The 19548-nt window shown below is 40.7% G+C and overlaps 2 protein-coding genes across 2 annotated transcripts; one reads left to right on the top strand and one right to left on the bottom strand.

Annotated features, from left to right (window-relative positions):
* Positions 1-284: 284 nt before the first annotated feature.
* LOC308509620 (uncharacterized protein) lies at positions 285-18789 on the bottom strand. Its single transcript, XM_081077863.1, has 4 exons — positions 18649-18789; positions 3335-3461; positions 2917-2971; positions 285-2519 (listed from the first exon to the last, which is right to left on the bottom strand). Exons 1-4 carry the CDS (start codon positions 18649-18651, stop codon positions 959-961), a joined length of 1746 nt encoding a protein of 581 aa, XP_080933989.1. The 5' UTR covers positions 18652-18789; the 3' UTR covers positions 285-958.
* On the top strand, positions 9408-10075 carry LOC308508959 (cytochrome c oxidase assembly factor 5-like; the record flags this gene model as incomplete). The annotated part of the gene is made up of 2 exons (XM_081076467.1): positions 9408-9440; positions 9846-10075. The coding sequence occupies 2 exons, from the start codon at positions 9408-9410 to the stop codon at positions 10053-10055; spliced, it is 243 nt and encodes an 80-aa protein (XP_080932593.1). The 3' UTR covers positions 10056-10075.
* Positions 18790-19548: the final 759 nt, after the last annotated feature.

The following is a 19548-nucleotide window of genomic DNA, read 5'->3' as shown; positions in this document are numbered from 1 at the left end:
TTCGGCATTAAGGAAAGATGATATAGGAGCATTTGTGACAACATGGATGGATCTCGAGAGAATAATGCTAAGTGAAATAAGTCAGACAGAAAAAGCAGAGAACCCTATGATTTCACTGATATGTGGTATATAAACCAAAAAGAACAAGACAAACAAATGAGAAACAAAAACTCATAGACACAGACAATAATTTAGTGGTTACCAGAGGGTAAGGGGGTGGGGGGTGGGTGATGAGGGTAAAGGGGATCAAATATATGGTGATGGAAGGAGAACTGACTCTGGGTGGTGAATACACAATGGGATTTATAGACGATGTAATACAGAATTGTACACCTGAAATCTATGTAAATTTACTAACAATTGTCACCCCAATAAAATTAATTTAAAAAAAAAGACCTATTAAACTTAGTAACTCTTGCTTAAACAGTAAATACAGAATTATCTCACTTCAATATTTACTTGCAAAAGTAAGTAGAACTCCATACTACAGAGAATTACTTAAAGAATAAGTCAGTAATAAAGATCATATATGTATAATGTTTATAACATTTCTTTCATATCATGAAATTTCTAGAGTATCCTACATGAATTAATTTTCATTGGTCTACCCATATTATAACAATAATATGATTTAATGCTGATGCACTTTTAACACTACTTTGAAAATATTTGTTAAAATTAAAAACCTTGTCTTATTTTTCAGTTACACAGTTTCTATTCAGTATACATTCTCACATGATTTTGTAGGGATTTGAGGCAAGTGAAGGTTTTCCTATATTGTTTACATTCAATAGAATTTTCTCCACTGTGTTTTTGTTTGTTTAATGGCTTCCCAAGGAAACGAGACAGATGGAGGCTTTTCCACATTCTATATGTATCTATACAGTATCTCTCCAGTGTACATTCTTACATGTCCATGAAAGCCTCTCCCACTTTCCTCATATTCATAGACTTTCTCTTAGGTATGAGTTCTTTCATGATTTCGTAAAGAACTGGGACGACTGAAGGCTTTACTACAATTTTTACATCGATAGGGTTTCTCTCCGGTGTGAGTTCTTTCATGTGTTCGTAATGAACTAGGACAATCGAAGGCTTTCCCACATTCCTTACATTTACAAGGTCCATCTCCAGTGTGCTTTATCATATGTCTTTGAACATTAGAGAGAGAAATGAAGGCTTTCCCACATTCCTTACATTCATAGGGTTTCTCTCCACTGTGAGCTCTTTCATGTTTTTGAATGGAACTGAGATAAGTGAACGCTTTACCACATTGCTTACATTCATAGGGTTTCTCCCCAGTATGACTTCTTTCATGCTTTTGAAGTGAACAGGGAAAACTGAAGGCTTTACCACATTCCTTACATTTGTGAGGTTTTTTCCTAGTGTGAGTTTTTTCATGATTTTGAAGGGACCTGGGAGTACTAAAGGACTTACCACATTCCTTACATTCATATGGCTTTTCTCCACTATGTGTGCTTTCATGATACCGAAAGTAATTGGGGCAATCAAAAACTTTCCCACACTCCTTACACTTATAAGGCCCATCTCCGGTGTGCTTCATCATGTGTCTTCGAAAGTTGGTGAGAGAACTTAAGGCTTTCCCACATTCCTTACATTCATAGGGTTTCTCTCCAGTATGATTTCTTTCATGTTTTCGAAAGTAACTTGGACAACTGAAGGCTTTCCCACATTCCTTACATTCATAGAGTTTCTCTCCAGTATGACTTCGTTCATGTTTTCGAAAATAATTTGGACAACTGAAGGCTTTACCACATTTTTTACATTCATAGGGCTTTTCTCCACTGTGTCTCCTTTCATGACTTCGAAAGGATCTGGGACAACTGAAGGCTTTACCACACTGCTTACATTCATAGGGTTTTTCTCCAGTATGAATTCTTTTATGTTTTCTGAAGTAACTTGGACAACTGAAAGCTTTGCCACATTTTTTACATTCATAGGGCTTTTCTCCACTGTGTATCCTTTCGTGACTTCGAAAGGATGTGGGACAGCTAAAGGCTTTACCACATTGCTTACATTCATAAGGTTTCTCTCCAGTATGAGTTCTTTCATGTTTTCTAAAGTAATTGGGACAACTGAAAGCTTTACCACATTGCTTACATTCATACGGTTTCTCTCCTGTGTGAGATATTTCATGAATTCGACAGTAACTGAGACAACTGAAAGCTTTACCACAGTGTTTACATATGTAGGGTTTCAATCCAGTGTGAATCCTTTCATGCCTTCGAAAGGATTGGCGATACTTGAAAGCTTTCCCACATTCTTTACATTTATATGGCTTTTCTTCATATTCCTGATACTCGTATGGTTTGAGTGTAGTGTGAGATTTCATGTGGCTATTAAACAATGACTGATTCATGAAGACTTGTCCACACACACTGCATTCACATAATTTCATTCCAGTTGTTTTCTCTTTCTCATTATGAATTGGAATCTGGCTGAAGGTTTTGACATACTGACCACCTTCTTTACCTTTACCCAGTCTCTCTACTATATGACTGCTGTAAAAAGTGAAAAGCATATTTTCAGTATCTTATTTACTAATTATTTTATATTATTACAATGTCACTTTTTACCATAATAAAGGAAAGTGTAAATTTTCAGTGCTTTCTGATTGTTTGAAAATAAATATGCTAAATGCTCAGCAAGAGGGCTCACCCATAGCTGTTATCAAAACAGTGTATTCATAAATGGCATTTCAAAATACTGTTTCCAAATGTACTATTTTTGAAACTTAACATCTAAACCACATTTGAAGAAAAAAATTTGATGAACATATTCCAAGGATAGGTCAATTTGAAACTTGGCTGATTTGTTTTATTAATATATGCTGTTTTTAAAATATTATGACATACTAAGATTCTCTTGTAGGACATTGCTTTCTTTTGTGTGACTCACCTTAAATTTGTCCCATGCTTTTCATAGTGATCTTCAATGTCTTTGCATATTTCTCCTAAAATGCAGACCAGGAAAAATCATTATAAACTATAAAACCTTATAGAAAAATTGTTACATAACAACTCCATGATGAGCTGTGATCATGCCTGGTTTATTTACCAATGTATTTCCTCTCCACATTTCACTCCTTAGAACTCCACTGATGAACATGCAACACTGGTTTTGGTGTTTGTTTTTTTTGTTTGTTTTTCAATTACAGTTGACATTCAATATATTCGTTTCAGGTGTACAGCATAGTGGTTAGACATTTATATAATTTATGCAGTCATCCCTCTGATTAGTATCCACATTGCATTATATTTAGTTGCAACACTGGTTTTCTAATTGACTAAGCAAGTAAGAATGTTGTCATCCCTACCAATTGAAGCCAGGTTCCTGAAGGTTTCCTGCATCACATCTCTGTAGAGTTTCTTCTGTGAAGGATCCAGTAAGGCCCACTCCTCCAGGGTGAACTTCACACTCACATCCTCAAAGGCCACTGAGTCCTAAAACATCCCAAATATGTACACAGGAGAATGGGTGATATGAACAGCACTAGGAATCTATACTCAATTCATACAAATTCACAATATGACTTTGTTGGCAGAACTATTACTTATTGGCCACAATCACTTCCTCATAAATTTAATAGCATCATGAACACAAGGAATGTATTGCTAAATTTTTTATTGTGATCATGTCAGTATTCATTGCTGTCTAATATCAGAATACAGAGCACCTTGGAGAAATGCTATACAAATGAAAGAAATATTTCCAGTTGAAGCACATCAATTTATTGTAAAACAAACAAACAAACAAAAAAACCTCTTCCATCTTTTTTTTTTTTTTTAAAGATTTTATTGGGGAAAGGGAACAGGACTTTATTGGGGAACAGTGTGTACTTCCAGGTATTTTTCCAAGTCAAGTTGTTGTCCTTTCAATCTTAGTTGTGGAGGGCACAGCTCAGCTCCAGGTCCAGTTGCCATTGTTAGTTGCAGGGGGCACAGCCCACCATCCTTTGCGGGAGTGGAACTGGCAGCCTTGTGGTTGAGAGGATGCGCTCCAACCAACTGAGCCATCTGGGAGCTCAGTGGCAGCTCAGCTCAATGTGCTGTGTTCAATCTTAGTTGCAGGGGGTGGAGCCCACCATCCCTTGCGGGAGTCGAGGAATCGAACCGGCAACCTTATGGTTGAGAGCCCACTGGCCCATGTGGGAATCGACTCGGCAGCCTTCAGCATTAGGAGCACAGAGCTCCAACCATCTGAGCCACCAGGCCGGCCCCATCTCCTTCTTTAATACCCACCATATCACTCATCACTCTATAAAGCACAGTATCATATCTGCATGAGATTTTGATGAATAAAAAACACATGAAGACCTAGAAACTTTTTCTTCTCATCACCAAACATAAGAGGCCAGGAGGCCTGTGGAATCTAACTTGTAACGAGATACAGTTGACCATAGGGTCCTAAAGTACTCCAGGTTATTAAAAGTAGTTAGATCCAGTTGACTGAATGAAAATATTCTTGTAGAGCAGTATGAATTATAATTGGTTGTAAAATATTTATCACAGAATCAGTTTTACCTTCTTTGCTGTCTCATTTAATGGGGCCAGGAAGTTATTTGGAAGATAAAGCTCAAACACAAGGAAGAAGGCATGACTACTTAGATATCCCCCAAATCCCTATACTCATGAGCCTCAGGGTTGCTTCCCACCCACTTTTAGAACATATAGGCATGCACACTGAGATGATAAAATCACAGAGAAGAGGTCTTCCCAGCAGAATCATAACACTGTAACCTGGGCCTGATGACCTGAGGAACAAGTTAAGACATGGGATTTGCAACGGAGTTCACTGAAGTCCCTAATGATTTGATGACTAATTTGTACATGGTTATAAAATACAAAAAGAGTTCAACAGTGCTTAAAAAATAACAACCCATAAAATCCCCTTTCTCTAATTTCAGCAACAAGCGATACCCAACCAGCCACTGTAGAGGCTCTCCTCCCAACTTCTCTCATTTCCAAGTTCCCATGTGAGCACAGCAGCATGACCACCCATTCTGAGGATAGGAATCCCAAGTGGCATAAGTGCCTAAATGATGTGTAGGGAACAGAGAAAAGGCTCCCACTCAGCAATTCTGATGGTAGAATTCACCTATTTGGTAGAGCAACAGTAAAACAAGAACACCTCTCGTTGTGGGTCCAGGGAGTAAGATGCATTGCCTGGCTCAGCCCTAATTACTCTTTCGACAGCAGATCGGCAGTGCTTACTCATAAAAAAGCCCTACTACCTAGTGTGCATGAGAAGTGAACATTAGCACGCCCAAGATTATACATAGCTTTACAAACTCTGGGTAACAAAGTTTGTCCTTTGCTGGTACATGGGAACCAGAATTTCAAGAGTGATCCCACCACCCTTATAGATAACAGTGCCTCGGTGTGCCTAAGGCATTTATGCAAACAATATGGTATAAGATAAACTCCTGTTTTGTGTAGTTTACACATTCTTCAGACAGTGCTGATGATTATCCCCCAGAAAACACTCTGGGTACTGAGTCTCTACTGAGCTTCCCTGGTAGATAGTAATTCAGACATGTACTCACAACTTCTTGAAGAACTGAGCCCATGCTGTCTGGTTATATAAAGAGACAACATTTGGAAGCTTGCTCCTGATTTCTTCCAGACCAAATTTAATTCAGTACCCAACAACATTAATAAATAATACTGAATGATCTTCAAGGAAAATTTTAAATTTTTTTCCCTGGATAATATCAAATAGAATGAAAGGATGGCACATGTTCTTAGAAAGAATTCAGTGGTCACCCAGATGTCACGTGTCCCAAATAATATCTTTATATAGTTCCATTAATCCTCAAAACAGACTCTTCAGTAGTCAACAAAAACTACTCCTTCAAACCTAGTAGGAAGGACAAATGTCCAAAAATGGACAGTCTTCTAAAGAACAAAGTGACAGCCTATCTAACATACATCAAGGGTTTTTAAGCTATTGTAATCCAGACAGTACACTATTAATAGAGAGATAAGCAAGCAGATCAAAAGAAAGAAAAGGGTCTTCCATGGGCCAGCATTTAATATATAAAGTTGGTCAAGGACAGAACAGGTATTATAGAGCAGGGGCAAATATCAGGAATACTCGAATACATGGGGCAAGGACAAACTGTTATCTAATTGGAAAAATGCATTGTATTCCCCTCTATTCCATGGACAATAGCCAATTCACTGTAGATTTAAATGTGCAAAATGAATTTAGGACATTTTTAAAAGTCATGTATTGACACAAGAATAGGGAGAATTTTGTCATATAAGAAGAAGAGTAAGCCATAAAGCTAGAGACTAACAAATTCAAATATATTAAAATTAAGGTAATTAAAAGACAACGAAGTGGGAAAAAAGTGTCGGTAATACATGCAATATAAAAGGTTTAGTTTGCAGTGTAAAAATGAACACACATACAAATTAAAAAAGGAAAATGACATAAAACATATTTAAGAGATGATTATAAAAAACTATATATGAAAAATGTCCATCACCTTAGTAAAGAAGTAACAGACAAAATGTCCAGGAGCTTCCATTTCACAGTGATTAGAACAAAAATTAGTCAACTGAATAATCCACAGTGTTGAATCACTGGGTACAAATCACTAAACTACGCACAAATGGAGAGTCAAGGGATATACTCCAGTGCTGTTGCCTGTAAATTTAAAATTGATCAGTATTTACAGCCCAGCAATTTTTCAACAATGTCCACAGAATTTTATGTGTATTTGAACGAGATTCAGGACAGCATGTACTACTATCAAGAGATCTGGAGGATTTATCCATTAAAAAACTAAGGCAAAGTGTATTGCAAAATATGAACATGATACATATTTTATAACTGTTAAGATCACCTGCACAGGCAGGTGGACCCCCACCTGCAATTTGGTTTAGATGTGTAATACTGATGATAACACACAAATGCCGAGAAAGTATAAAACGGTTTATTATTTCCATAATGGAAGTGTCTGGGAGGGCAGAAAAGACAGTAAAGATGAAGAATACAGAATCAATGTACAGAACTCAGTTGTGTTTCTATACACTAATAATGAATGACCAGAAGGAGAAATTAAGAAAGCAATCCCGTTTATAATTGCATCAAAAAGCATAAAATACCTAGGAATAAATTTAACCAAAGAAGTGAAAGACCAGTACTCTGAAACTGTAATATATTAAAGAAAGAAACTGAAGAAAATAAATGAAAGGATATACCTTGCTCATGGATTAGAAAGATTAATATAGTTAAACTGCCCTTACTACCTAAAGCAATATACAGATTCAATGCAACCCCTGTTAAAATACTAATGGCATTCTTCTCAGAATTAGAACAGCTGATCCTAAAATTTATATGGAACCACAAAAGACCAACAAAATAGCCAACGAATAGCCAACAAAATCTTGAGAAAAAAAACACAGTAGGAGGTATCATGGTCCCTGATACCAAACTGTACTACAAAGCTATAATGACCAAAACAGTATGGTACTGCATAAAACAGACATATAGAGCAATGAAATAGAATAGAGAGCCCCCAAACAAATCCTCGCTTTTATGGTTAATTAATCTACAACAAAGGAGGAAAGAATATACAATGGGATAAAGACAGTCTCTTTAATAAGTATTGTTGGCAAAACTGGACAGATACATGTAAAAAAATTAAATCGGACAACTTTCTTACACCTATACAAAAATAAACTCAAAATGGACTAAAGACTTAACTGGAAGACCTGAAACCATAAAACTCTTAGAAGAAAACATAGGCAGTAAACTCTCTGACATCACTCTTAGCACTATCTTTTTGTATATGTCTCCTTGGGCAAGGGAAACAAAAGAAAAAAGTAAATAAATGGGACTACATCAAACTAAAAAAAGTTTTTGCACAGCGAAGGAAACCTTCAACAAAATGAAACGACAACCTGCTGAATGGGAAAAGATATTCACAAATAATATATCCAATATCGATAAATGTCCAAAATATACAAGAAACTCATATAACTTAACACTGAAAAAAACAAACAATCCAATTAAAAAATGAGCAGAGGAACTGAATAGACATTCCTCCAAGGAAGACATACAGATGGTAAATATATATATGAAAAGATGCTCAACATCACTAATCCTCAGGGAAATTCAAATTAAAATTACAATGAGATATCACCTCATGCCTGTCAGCATGGCCATCGATAAATCATCAAGTGACAAATGTTGGGGAGTGGAGGAAAGGGAACCCTCGTGCACTACTGGTGGGATTGCAGAGTGGTGCAGCCACTATGGAAAACAGTATGGAGGTTCTTCAAAAACTTAAACACACACACACACACACACACACACACACACACACACACACACACACACAAGGGAGGGGGAGAGAGAGAGAGATAGAGAGAGAGAGATAGAGAGAGAGAGACTACATTGAAAGAACTATGGCTTTCCAGTAACATCAGGAAGAAGGCAAAATGTCCTCTCTCACCACTTCTAGTCAACTTTGTACTGGAATTCTTAGATAATGCAATTACAACAACAACAAAAACAGGAAACAAAAGGTATGCAGATTGGGAAGCAAAAAATAAAACTGTCTTTGTGGCATATGACAAGATTGTCTAAGGAGAAACTCACAAAGAACCCTAAATAAGAAAACCCCTTGAATTGATAAGAGAATAGAAAAAGGTTAAAGGATGAAAGATTAATATACAATTGCTTTCTATAGATCCCCACAAATATACTGAACTGATCTTTGATTAAGGACCAAAGGCAAGTCAATGGGAATACAAAGTCTTTACAACAAATAGTATAGGAAAAACTAGACATTCATAAGCAAAGAAAAAGAAGGGAAAAAAAGAATCTATAAACAGATTTTACATCTTTCACAAAAATGAACTAAAAATGGATCATAGATTTAGTTAGTGTAAAATGCAAAACTACAAGACTTCTAGAACAGGAGAAAAGAAAAGTGACCTTGGATTTGGTGATTAATTTTTACATGCAACAACAAAAGCAAGATCCAAGATAGAAAAAAAAAAAAAAAGATAAGTCTGCTACAACAAAATGTAAACTGCTCAGTATCCAAACATAGTATTAAGAGAGTGAAAACACAAGTCACAGAATGGCAGAAAAATGTTTGGAAATCCACTTACCTGATAAAGAACTCATATCCAAAACATCCAGAGAACTCTTAAAACTCAACAAAAAGAAGACAAGCAACCCACTTAAAAGTAGGTAAAAGATCAGAACACACACTTCACCAGTGATATACAGATAGTAAATAAGCACATGAAAAGATGCTCAAAATCACGTCAGTAGGAAATTGCAAGTCAAAGAAGAATGCAGTATTACCAGACATTTGTTAAAATGGTTAAAATTAAAAACACTGAGGACACCAAACAATGGCAAAGATGGACAGCAACAGGAACCCTCACTCATTGTTGGTAGGAATGGAAAATGGTCCACCTACACTGGAAGAAAGGCAGTTTCTTAAAACTTAGCCTACTCTTACCATACGAAGCAGCAATCATGCTTCCTCAAATTTACCCAAATGAGTTATGTTCACAAAAAAAGCATGCACATGTATGTTTATAGGAGCTTTATGCATAATTTTCAAGAGTTAGAGGTAACAAGGATAACATCAATAGAAGAATGGATAGACAATCACGGTACATCTATATTCTTCCATGACGAAAAGAAATGAGGTTATCAAGTCAAAAAGACATGGAGAGCTGCCGGTTTCCGGTTCTTTCTTCGCACGTTGCTCGCTCGCAGCCGGGTTGCAGCCATTGCGGACGGAAGCGGTGGGGGCGGCGGCGGCCGAGAGGCGCGGCCTTGCCCGGTATTAGGAGGACAAGCCCGAGGGCGGCGCGTGCGCGGGCGTGAAGGAGGACCTGGGCCCATGTCTGCTGCAGTCGGACTGTGTGCTCCAGGAAGGAAAATCCCCTGGGCAGTGTCTGAAGGAGGGAAACTGCAAAGCTTTGAAATATTCATTTTTTGAATGTAAAAGATCAATGTTGGATGCCAGATCAAGATTCAGAGGAAGAAAAGGATATTGACACTATTATGGTGAAACTGAGATGAAGGGATTTTTTCTGGTCATTAAAACAGAGAAGCCAAAATAGGAAACATACTTTTTCTCACATTTGTTTGGTCAGACCAGTTTTTCCCTCCGTGGGACACTGGAGAAAAGGATGAGTTCTAGTTTTGAATATGTATAAATGATCCTCTTGCTCTAAGTTATTTTTAGAAGAAAAATTTAACGGATGAGTTATGAGCTGGGAGTATGAGAATTGTTCTGAAGCACAAAGAATGGAAAGCTTGTTATTTTCAAACCTGACTCCTCAATCAAATGACAGAATACATCCGTCATGAATGTTATGAAGGCCACTGATGGGACTGTTAAAATGAGGAACATGGAGCCTGGGGAGAAGGTGTCTATTGGGAAAGTTTAGGATACAACTTTCTGTTATTCATTCTGTCCTGTTTACTTCTAAAATAAACTGTGTTTGATTCCTGGGAGAAGTGCTTCATCTATACTGATTCACCAAGGTAACAGCCTCAAACGTTAATGTCATACATTAGACAGCCGGGTGCAAACCCCCAGCATATGTTGCCAGAGCTCTTTGCCTCCATCTCTTGATTTTTTTGGTTTCCTGGCTTTCTTTTCAGGCTGGCCCTCTCTACATGACGGTAAAGAAGCTAGTGGCAGCCAAAAGCTCAATCCATAAGATCATCTGTGATCCAAAATGGAGAGAGAACGATCTTTTTAGGGGCCACTCATCAAATTCTACAAAAGAGCTATTCCCTGGATCCCCTGCCCTTGAATTAGACCAGTCCCTGTGGGAAAAGGAATGCGGCCCATCACCTTGGCCAGGCCTGGGTGTTATAATTCCCATTAGAATCTCATTGGATGAGTGATGGGCCTCATTGCAGAAGGAAGGGAAGATTTGGCACAAACTGAAAAACACATGTTCACTTTGAAAAGCAAGAGTGAAAAACATGAAATGCTTGAAAAAGCGTAGAATAACAGTAATTTTATTCTGATCACTTAATAAAGGGCCGAATGTGACTCCAAGTTCCCATCTTTATTTTCAGTTTTGAAGAATAATGAATCATAGCTTCTTCAAACAACCACAGGTCACGGACTTAAAGCAATCAGTATTCTGTAGCCCATTTCCTAATTGGGATTTTGATTGGCATTTCCCTAATGGCTTATGGGGTCAACCATGTTTTCATGTGCTTATTGGCCACTTGTGTATCTTTGGAGAAACGTCTATTCAAGTCCTCTGTCCATTTTTCAATTGAGTTATCTTTCTGTTGTTGAGTTGTAAGAGTTCTTTATGTATTGTGCATGCAAATTCCTTAAAGACAAATGAATCACAAATGGTTTTCTCCCAATTTGTGGTTTGTCTTCACTTTCTTGATGCTGTTCTTGAAGTACAATTTTTAATTTTGATGAAAAAAAAAAGACATGGAGAAATCTTAAAATCATGTTGCTAAGTTAAAGCCACTATGACAAGGTGACACAGTACATGATTCCAAGCATATAACATTCTGGAGAAGATAAAAGTATAAGACACTAAAAGATACTTGGTTGCCAGGGATTTAGGGTTAGGGGGAAGGATGAATGAATAGGTGGAACACAGAGGATTTTGAGGACAGTGAAAGTATTCTATAGTAGTCCCCACTTATCCAGTTTCCCTTTCCATGGTTTCAGTTACCCACGGTCAACTGCAGTCCAAGAATATTAAATGGAAAATTCTAGAAACAAACAATTCATAAGTTTTAAATTGTGTGCCGTTCTGAGTAGCGTGATGAAATCTTGGGCTGTCCCACTCCATCCCACCCTGGACATGAATCATCCTTTTGTCCAGCAAATCCATGATGTAGACACTCCCTGCATGTTAGTCACTTAGTAGCCAACTCTATTATCAGATTGACTGCCAAAGTATCACAGTGCTGTATTCAAGTGAACCTTATTTTACTTAATAGTGGCCCCAAAGCACAAGAGCAGTAATGCCGGCAATTCATGTATGTCAAAGAGAAGCCGTAAAGTGTTTCCTTTAGGGGTGTAAAAGTAAAAAGTTCTCAACTAAAAAAAAAAAAAAAAAAAAAAAATTGTATGCTGAGATTGCTAATATCTGCACAGAGAATGAATCTTCTATCTGAAATTTTGAACCTGAAAAAGAAATCCATCCTAGTTTTGCTGTCACACTTCAAAGTGCAAAAGTTATGGCCACAATGCGTGGTAAGTACTTAATTAAGATGGAAAAACCACTACATTTGTGAGTGGAAGACTTAAACAACAAAAAAAGTTCCAATTGATGGCAACATATTGTACCACAGGTTTGTATGTATAGGGAAAACAGACTATATAGGGTTTGGTACCATCCGAAGTTTCAGGCATCCATTGTGGGTCTTGGAATGTATCCCCTGTGGGTACATTCCAATGTATCCCCTGTGGGTAATGGGGGACCACTAGATATGATACAGAAATGACGGAGACATGTCGTTTTATATTAGCCAAAGACCAGAGATTGTATGACACAAAGATTCAACCTTAATCTAAACTATGGACTTTCATGAATCAAAATGGGCTCATCAAATGTAACAGACATGCCACAGGATTCCGAGATTTAAATTTATCTGTGTGGAGGCAGAGGGGTTATGTGGGAAGTCTCTGTACTTCCTGATCAAGTTTTCTGTAAACATAACTGCTTTTAAAGAAGAAGTCTACTAGGAAAAAAGAAGATGAGCATTAATACTCATCCTGATGATTAACTGATGACAGAGAGACCATCTTCCATTCAGTTAATTTGAACTTATTTCAATAAGTTCATTTCAATAATTTCAAGCCATTATGGTTCCATGAGGCCTGCACCTGAGACTTGGAAGAGAGGAGAAACTTCCATTGAATGAGAGCCAAGCCCGGTATACTCTGAGGAGTCCACTGAGTCCCTTTCTTACTATGTTGTGTCTGGAACTCCCACATGGAGGAGTGTCCTGGAGATGCCTTGTGTTGTGTCCTAAGTGCAGAGACAAGTGTTACTTTAACTTATTTGTATATTGAAGGTAGTAACTGAGGCAAGATTCCCAGAGTTCTTTTACCACAAAGGCGCAAATCTTAGAGAATCGCTCAAGAATAGTAAACACTTGGAGATAGGGCCAATTGTTGGTCAGTGCTAAGATGACTACTTGATGTGTCATCAGTTGTGGTGACCCCTGGGTCCGGTCCTTCATCAGAGGTGTCCAATTAAGACACGAAAGCAGCAACTCTGCCCGAGCTCCATCATGTACGAATGTGGTGATGTCGTCCCTAAAGTCTACGAACTCTCATTGCTTTAAAGTCAGGTAACCCTAATGAGCTCCCCAGGGAGCCGCGGGGTCTGGGAAAGGGGTGACCTCCTTCAGTACCTTGGCACCGTGTAAGAGGCTGAGGAGAGGGAAGGCCACTCCCTCCTGCAGAAAGGATATTCCAGAGGGCCCAGGTTTGGCTCTATCATGTCTCAAAGGGGTCTCAGTAGCCATGCCGAGCCATTGGGGTGCTGTTTCCAGGTCCCACGGCAGAATGGACTGTTGGATAGGTGCTCAGGGCTATCTACTTTCAGGACGGCCCGTAAGTAGAGGTGACTGCAGCTCTAATGACACACAGTGTGGGGCCTAGCGCAGGTTCTTGCACCACAAGCCTATGGGCAACTCCAGGTGGTCATGGGCCACCAGGGGACTCACAAGAGGAGGTCGGTGTAGTGTCTATGGAGAAGGAGCATCTTAGGGCACTAACCGGAGTGCTGATTGGATGGCAATTTGAAGAGAGTCTCCAGCCTTTTGTGGCAGGGGTGCCCATTCACGGTGGCAAATTTGCAAGTAAGAGCATAAATGGGCTCGAGTAAAATTTGTAAAACAGGAATATGTTGTCTCCAGAATAACAAAAGAACCTAGATGTTGTGGGTGCTGAGGGAACAACAGCTATTTCTTTGTGATGTCAGGGAGGGAGCGGGTCTCAGATTACCAAATAATATCCAAAAATTTCACAGAGTTGTCAGGACCTCACATGATATGCATCGCAATGTCCCATCCACTTTCTACTAGCTCCTTTTTTCAATATTTGTATGCTCCGAGTGTCCAAAGAGGAGGTGACATTAATGTAATGTCCTACCTGTGTTCGTGGAGAAGCCGGGATGCAGCTCGGATCTTGCCTGCGATGACTGTGTGGGATGGCAAAGCTGGTGAAGACCCGTGAGGACAGCCCACTAAAGGTGTATCATGTCCCTTCAGAGGCGACAGCCAAGTGCAGCTGAGAGGCTGCTGACATAGGCACTGAACAGACCAGACCTTGCCAAGTCTGGGACAGCAGCATATTTACCAGTTGATGAGTAGTTGGAGTTAGCAATATCCACAATGTTGAGGACTGAGTAGAGAGTTGTTTGGTGCAACCACAGCCTCAGGTTGTGATAAGCCACTGAGGTGTCATTCATTCTTTCCAGGTTTAGTAACAGGATAAATTGGGCTGCGAAAGGAGCAGTGGGAGTAATCAAGCCTTCACTAACTAGGTTTTATATATGGTTTTCAGTCTTTCAAGGCCCTGTGTAGTTTACATTAGGCCATATTAATTGATTTATTTGGTGGGTAAGGTCCTTGAGGTCCTACTTTATAAAGCCAATCTGTAAGTGGGAAAGACTTCCTTTAATTTTAAGTCATGAAATCATTGGTTCAGATCTTCCCTCCTCAGTGTGGGATATTTTAGGAAAACGGGTGTTATAAACACGGAGAATTTAGGCAAGACCATAGTTCTGATGGTTAAGGAGAAACACTGTCCTGTTTTTATATTGTTCTCTATATTATATTCATTAACCTCTCCCAAGCTCATCAGCAGTAAGTTGCTTAAATATAGTGGGATCCCACGTATAACTGTAATTTGAGAGCTAGTATTACCTGTTTGAAAGTTTCTGAATTAGTGCGTTACGGCAGATAGAAAAATTAATGCAGACTGTATGTTACGGAGGCCCCAAAGCCAAGCAGTATATTTTAATGTTTTGCTATGTAAAATTTTTTAGTATATTTTGGATTTCCAATAGGGTCAAATTGTGGACCTCTGTTTCAGTATTTTATCTATTATTTCCTTCCTCCTGACCTACTCTGTTTTGTTTCTTCACTGGACAACTTGGGGGGCGGGGGTGCCTCTCTATCCTGGTATTTGTTAACTTGTTTCCGCTGAGAGGATCAAAACAGTACCCTCCGGGTTAGGAGCCTCTCCCAGGACAAATGGTTTGTTCTGTAGGGTTTAAGGACCCTGGGCTTAAGAAAGGTTTGAACTAATCCCTTGGCTGTGCCCCAGTGGGGCTATGGGTGTTGTCCCCTTAACTCTGAAGGTCAGGATCTGGGCTGCAGTAGAGGCAGGGGCAGCAGCAGCAGAGGTACTTAGGGGTCCTGGGGAGCCCTCTGAGATTAGAGACTCACCCCATCGCCTACTGGCTGCCTTCTCTAACACAGAGAAATCCCGGCAAAGAAATATGACCCAGGATCACTTTAGGGAAGGTGCCAGTCCCATACGCCTGCTCCCAAATGCCTAGAAATTCTCGAAACTGCCCAGTCTGGTCTACTTCACATAGAACTGGGGTTTGGTGGGGTCAACACTGCTCCACGGGGCAGCACAGCTCACAGCACCAGCTCCCCAGCACCCAGCAGCCTACAGTGCGGCCGCCATCAGGCAGCAGAGCAGGTGAGCAAGTCAGAGCAAGAGAAGACAGACCCAGGTAGGTGGTCATGTGGGATGTGCTGCTTAAAGTGACAACTGTTGTACACCTGAAACTAACATAATATTTTATGTCAACTGTAATTGAAAAATAAGTTTTAAAAAAATTGCTATGGTCACCTGCAGAGGGCTGGCTCCCAAGCTGCTGGCGTGGATCCCCCCACACATACCAAGAGGGTAGGGAAAGGCCTGGGACTCACATACTGGAGGTCTCAGGAGAGGGCAGGATGGCCTCTCAAGCAGCCCTGAAATGGCTTCAGGAAGCAGGGAAAGGAGCCTGGCCAGCGTGTCCACTGCCATTGGGGACGGGACCAGGGCAAGAGTCCTGCTCACTGACATGGACTAGTGTGCGTAGGATCTCCTGCCTGGTCTAGAGGAGAGACCACCCAGGCTTTCCCATTAGCTTGTCCAGGTGGGGGCACAAGGGGCAGAGGGAGTGAGCCGTTCAACACCCAAAAATGTGGAGTCTACTGCTCATTAGAAGAACAAAGGTGGGTGAAAAAATAATGCATTTGTAATTGTTTGATTTATATACAGAAACACTAACAGGAGGCTCAAGAAATGATCAAAACTGTGTATTTGGTGGTGGCTGAAATAACAGCTATGGAAGGGGCCAGGATGTGTTGACATAAGATTTAAACATAAGGTTTCTTATGTTAGACTTCCTATCTTACAGATTTTTAAGAAAAAAACCCCAGAAACTTATGTATATTTTATTATTCAACAGTCTTTAATTTTATCTTTTGTACATGGGAAACCATTCTAATTCCTTTGAGCATTAACGGTTACAAATATATAAACCATACAAAATGAACATGTTCAAATCTCTTGCTAACTAAAAGGATATGCAGAGTCCTCGTTAGTCCTTCCCCTATATCTCACACTTGGGGGTATTTTCAGGAATAGGTAGAATATTAGAATGCCACAAGGGCTTGAGTTTAGCTCCTTAAATATAAGAGGATTGTCAAAGATTTACATAAGCTTTCAGTAGTTTTCTTCACATCAATTACAAGAGGAATTTAATTGTTTTAGCCTTTTTAATTTTCAATGTGCTCCAGGAATATGATATGTACACACACAAAAAGATCTAAAAATAAAAAATGTACATCAGAACATCAATGCATTCATGTCACATCTTCAGGTTCTTTTTCTAAACAGAACAAAAACTCTATTTGGTTCCACAGTTTTCTTGCTTTCCTCACCTCTTATCTTTCAGTCATCTTCTAGTTTCAGAGCCCAAGCGCTTAGGGAAACCAGAGCCAAAGGGCTGCTCTATTCAGGCGATAAAGGACCCAAAGGAAAGAAACACAAGTATTGGAATCAGCTCACGTAAGCAGCCTGCTTCCCACAGGGCAGAAGGAAAGCCACGTTCAGAAGGTTCCATATTCTGGACACTCAAGGTTGAGGCAGAACCCCTAGAGTGGGTCAGTCCCTGGGGAAGGAGGGAGGGACACCTAAGCAGCCCCAGGAATGAACTCAGGGACCTCCACACACACTCTGCCCTACCATAAGCGTGGAGGCGCTCCCTCCCCCTGGCTTCCATTCTCATAACTGAGGAAACTCTCACCTGATTCAGTTTATATTCTGAATGAACTTCCAAATTCACAAACCCTTTGTCCACAAGACAGAACACCTGATCTTCACAGACTTTCTCACTGTGCAAATTACGCTCTGAGCGCACTTGCACTGTGGATGCAAAACTCAAAGTGTCTCACTACGCTGAGGCCTAAGAAACCATAACCTCAGAAAGGGCGTCATCCCCATCCCACATTGTGCACGGTGAACCCCCAGCTTTCCAGGGCTGCAACTTCTCTCAATGTAAAGTCCCTTCAATGGTGGGTGTGAGCAGGTAGGACACCTGCAGGGGAGGCTCCCCAGGAAGAACCACTGGGCCTTCAAGTACTTCCCTTTGCCGCTCAAGGGGCCTTAGCTTAGATCCCTGCCCTCGGGTCTCTATCCCCCACTGGAGTAGCTTTGGACCACCATTGATATTTTAAAAGATACAAACCCAGTGTTTGGACAATCCATAAATAAAGTGAATATATCTTTTCAAGGTGACAAACCCAGGAAGGGAAGTGCTGACAAGACAGATCAGCCAGGAAAGTTTCAAGGTGGAATCTCCAACTGAAGGTTTTCCCCTAAGATGTGTGTGCCCAAGAAGGATCTTAGGAGGTCAGGCACAATGATTTCATGCAGCCTAAGTTCCAAGTGGTTATTCGTCACTTTCCTTTCACGTAAAATATCCACAAACGAAAAATAAACCGTATTAAAAGGGCGATCCATTGACTCTGGAAAAATGATAAACAATTAAAATATGCACGCCGGGTGCATTTGAAATGCACCTCGAAGGGCAAATAGGTGATGACTGAGTCGGAGAAGGGAAGTTGGCGTTTGTAATACGGGGAAGGATTTGGAAATTTAGGGAATTTACTGCCACCCTAGGAAGAAGACCGGCGGGGGCAGTCACGGTCGTGGATTTCAGGCCCTGCTTCCCAAACATTTGGAAAACTCAAGAGAAAATGGATGTCCCCGGGGGAGAAAGGAGAAACTGGGGACCCCCACAGCTCTTCTCACGCACGAACCCCCGGAGAGCAAGTCACCATTGTCCCCTGATGACCCTCCCTGTGGTCACCTTACCATCTGGGGAGACGCGAGGCTCCGGGCGCAGAGCTGCCCAGACAGGCTCCGGGGCCGAAATCGCCCCCTCGCAGTGACCAGAGAGAACGCCAGGCGTCCGGGCAGCCGGCCTAGCCCCCAGGCTGCGTGTCGGAGGGGACTGAGGTCTGAGAAGCAGCTCCCCGGACTCCGGACTTGACCTTGGGGAGGCCGGGTCCTGCTACAGCCAGTTCCAACCATCCCCTCGTACCAGCCTCCGAACCCCGGCCCCGCATACTCACCATTTCTAGGTTTCCTCGGTCCCCCGGCGTCCTCCCTACGATTCCCGGTAACGGTACAGGTTAAAATGCGACCGAGCCTGCGGCAAAGCAACCTGGGACTTTTAAGGGCGGACAACCCTCGCGGATGGCCGGAGCAAGCAGGACGTCCGGGCTGGTTGAGGACCGTCGCCCCACCCACCTGCTCCGAGGCCGGCCCTGATTGGACAGTTCGAAAGGCCTTGCTCTTTCGCGCCTGAGTGACAGCGGACCAGAGCTTTTGTGACTGGGCAGAAGGCCAGCTGGAACTCGTCCTCTGGGGACTTGTGCATTGATATATAACGCTGCGAGGCCACGCGTGGGTCTGTGACCCCTTTTTACAGGTACAGACACTTAAAAGTCACCTCACCATGTGTAATAATTAGTCTGGTTCTATTTTGATCTTTTACTGTTGACCGCGTTGAGTCTTCCACCCATCGCTTCTCCACCCATCGCTTCTCCACCCCGACTCATTTCGTACTTTAAAAAATCCTGTGGCCCCCGAAGCCCTTGGCTCTGGTAGGAAGTTGGAACCCGGCAGCCCCAGCCTGGGCTCAAAGATTCTTCTCAGGGTGTGAGATGTGTTCATTACATTCTCAGTTGTTTTACACTGGAAGGAAATTTGAGATCGTTTTTTGAATGTATCCTTAGAGAATTTTGAAATGTAAAATGCTGTAATATCCCTAAGGTAATTCAATTCCTATTTAGACTGCTAGAGCAAAAACACTTTTAATTTTACTGTTTGTTTTGGGTGTCATATGGAATAATACTTTGCCAAATCAGAGGTCATATTTTCCCCTATATTTTTTCTAAGAATATTATAGTTCACTTCAGATTCAGGTTTTTGATCGGTTTTTGTAAATTATTGTATGTGGTGTAATATAA

Source organism: Rhinolophus hipposideros, assembly GCF_964194185.1.
Source record: "Rhinolophus hipposideros genome assembly, chromosome: 16".
NCBI classification, from domain to species: domain Eukaryota; kingdom Metazoa; phylum Chordata; class Mammalia; order Chiroptera; family Rhinolophidae; genus Rhinolophus; species Rhinolophus hipposideros.
This window is presented reverse-complemented; position numbering and strand designations above follow the sequence as displayed.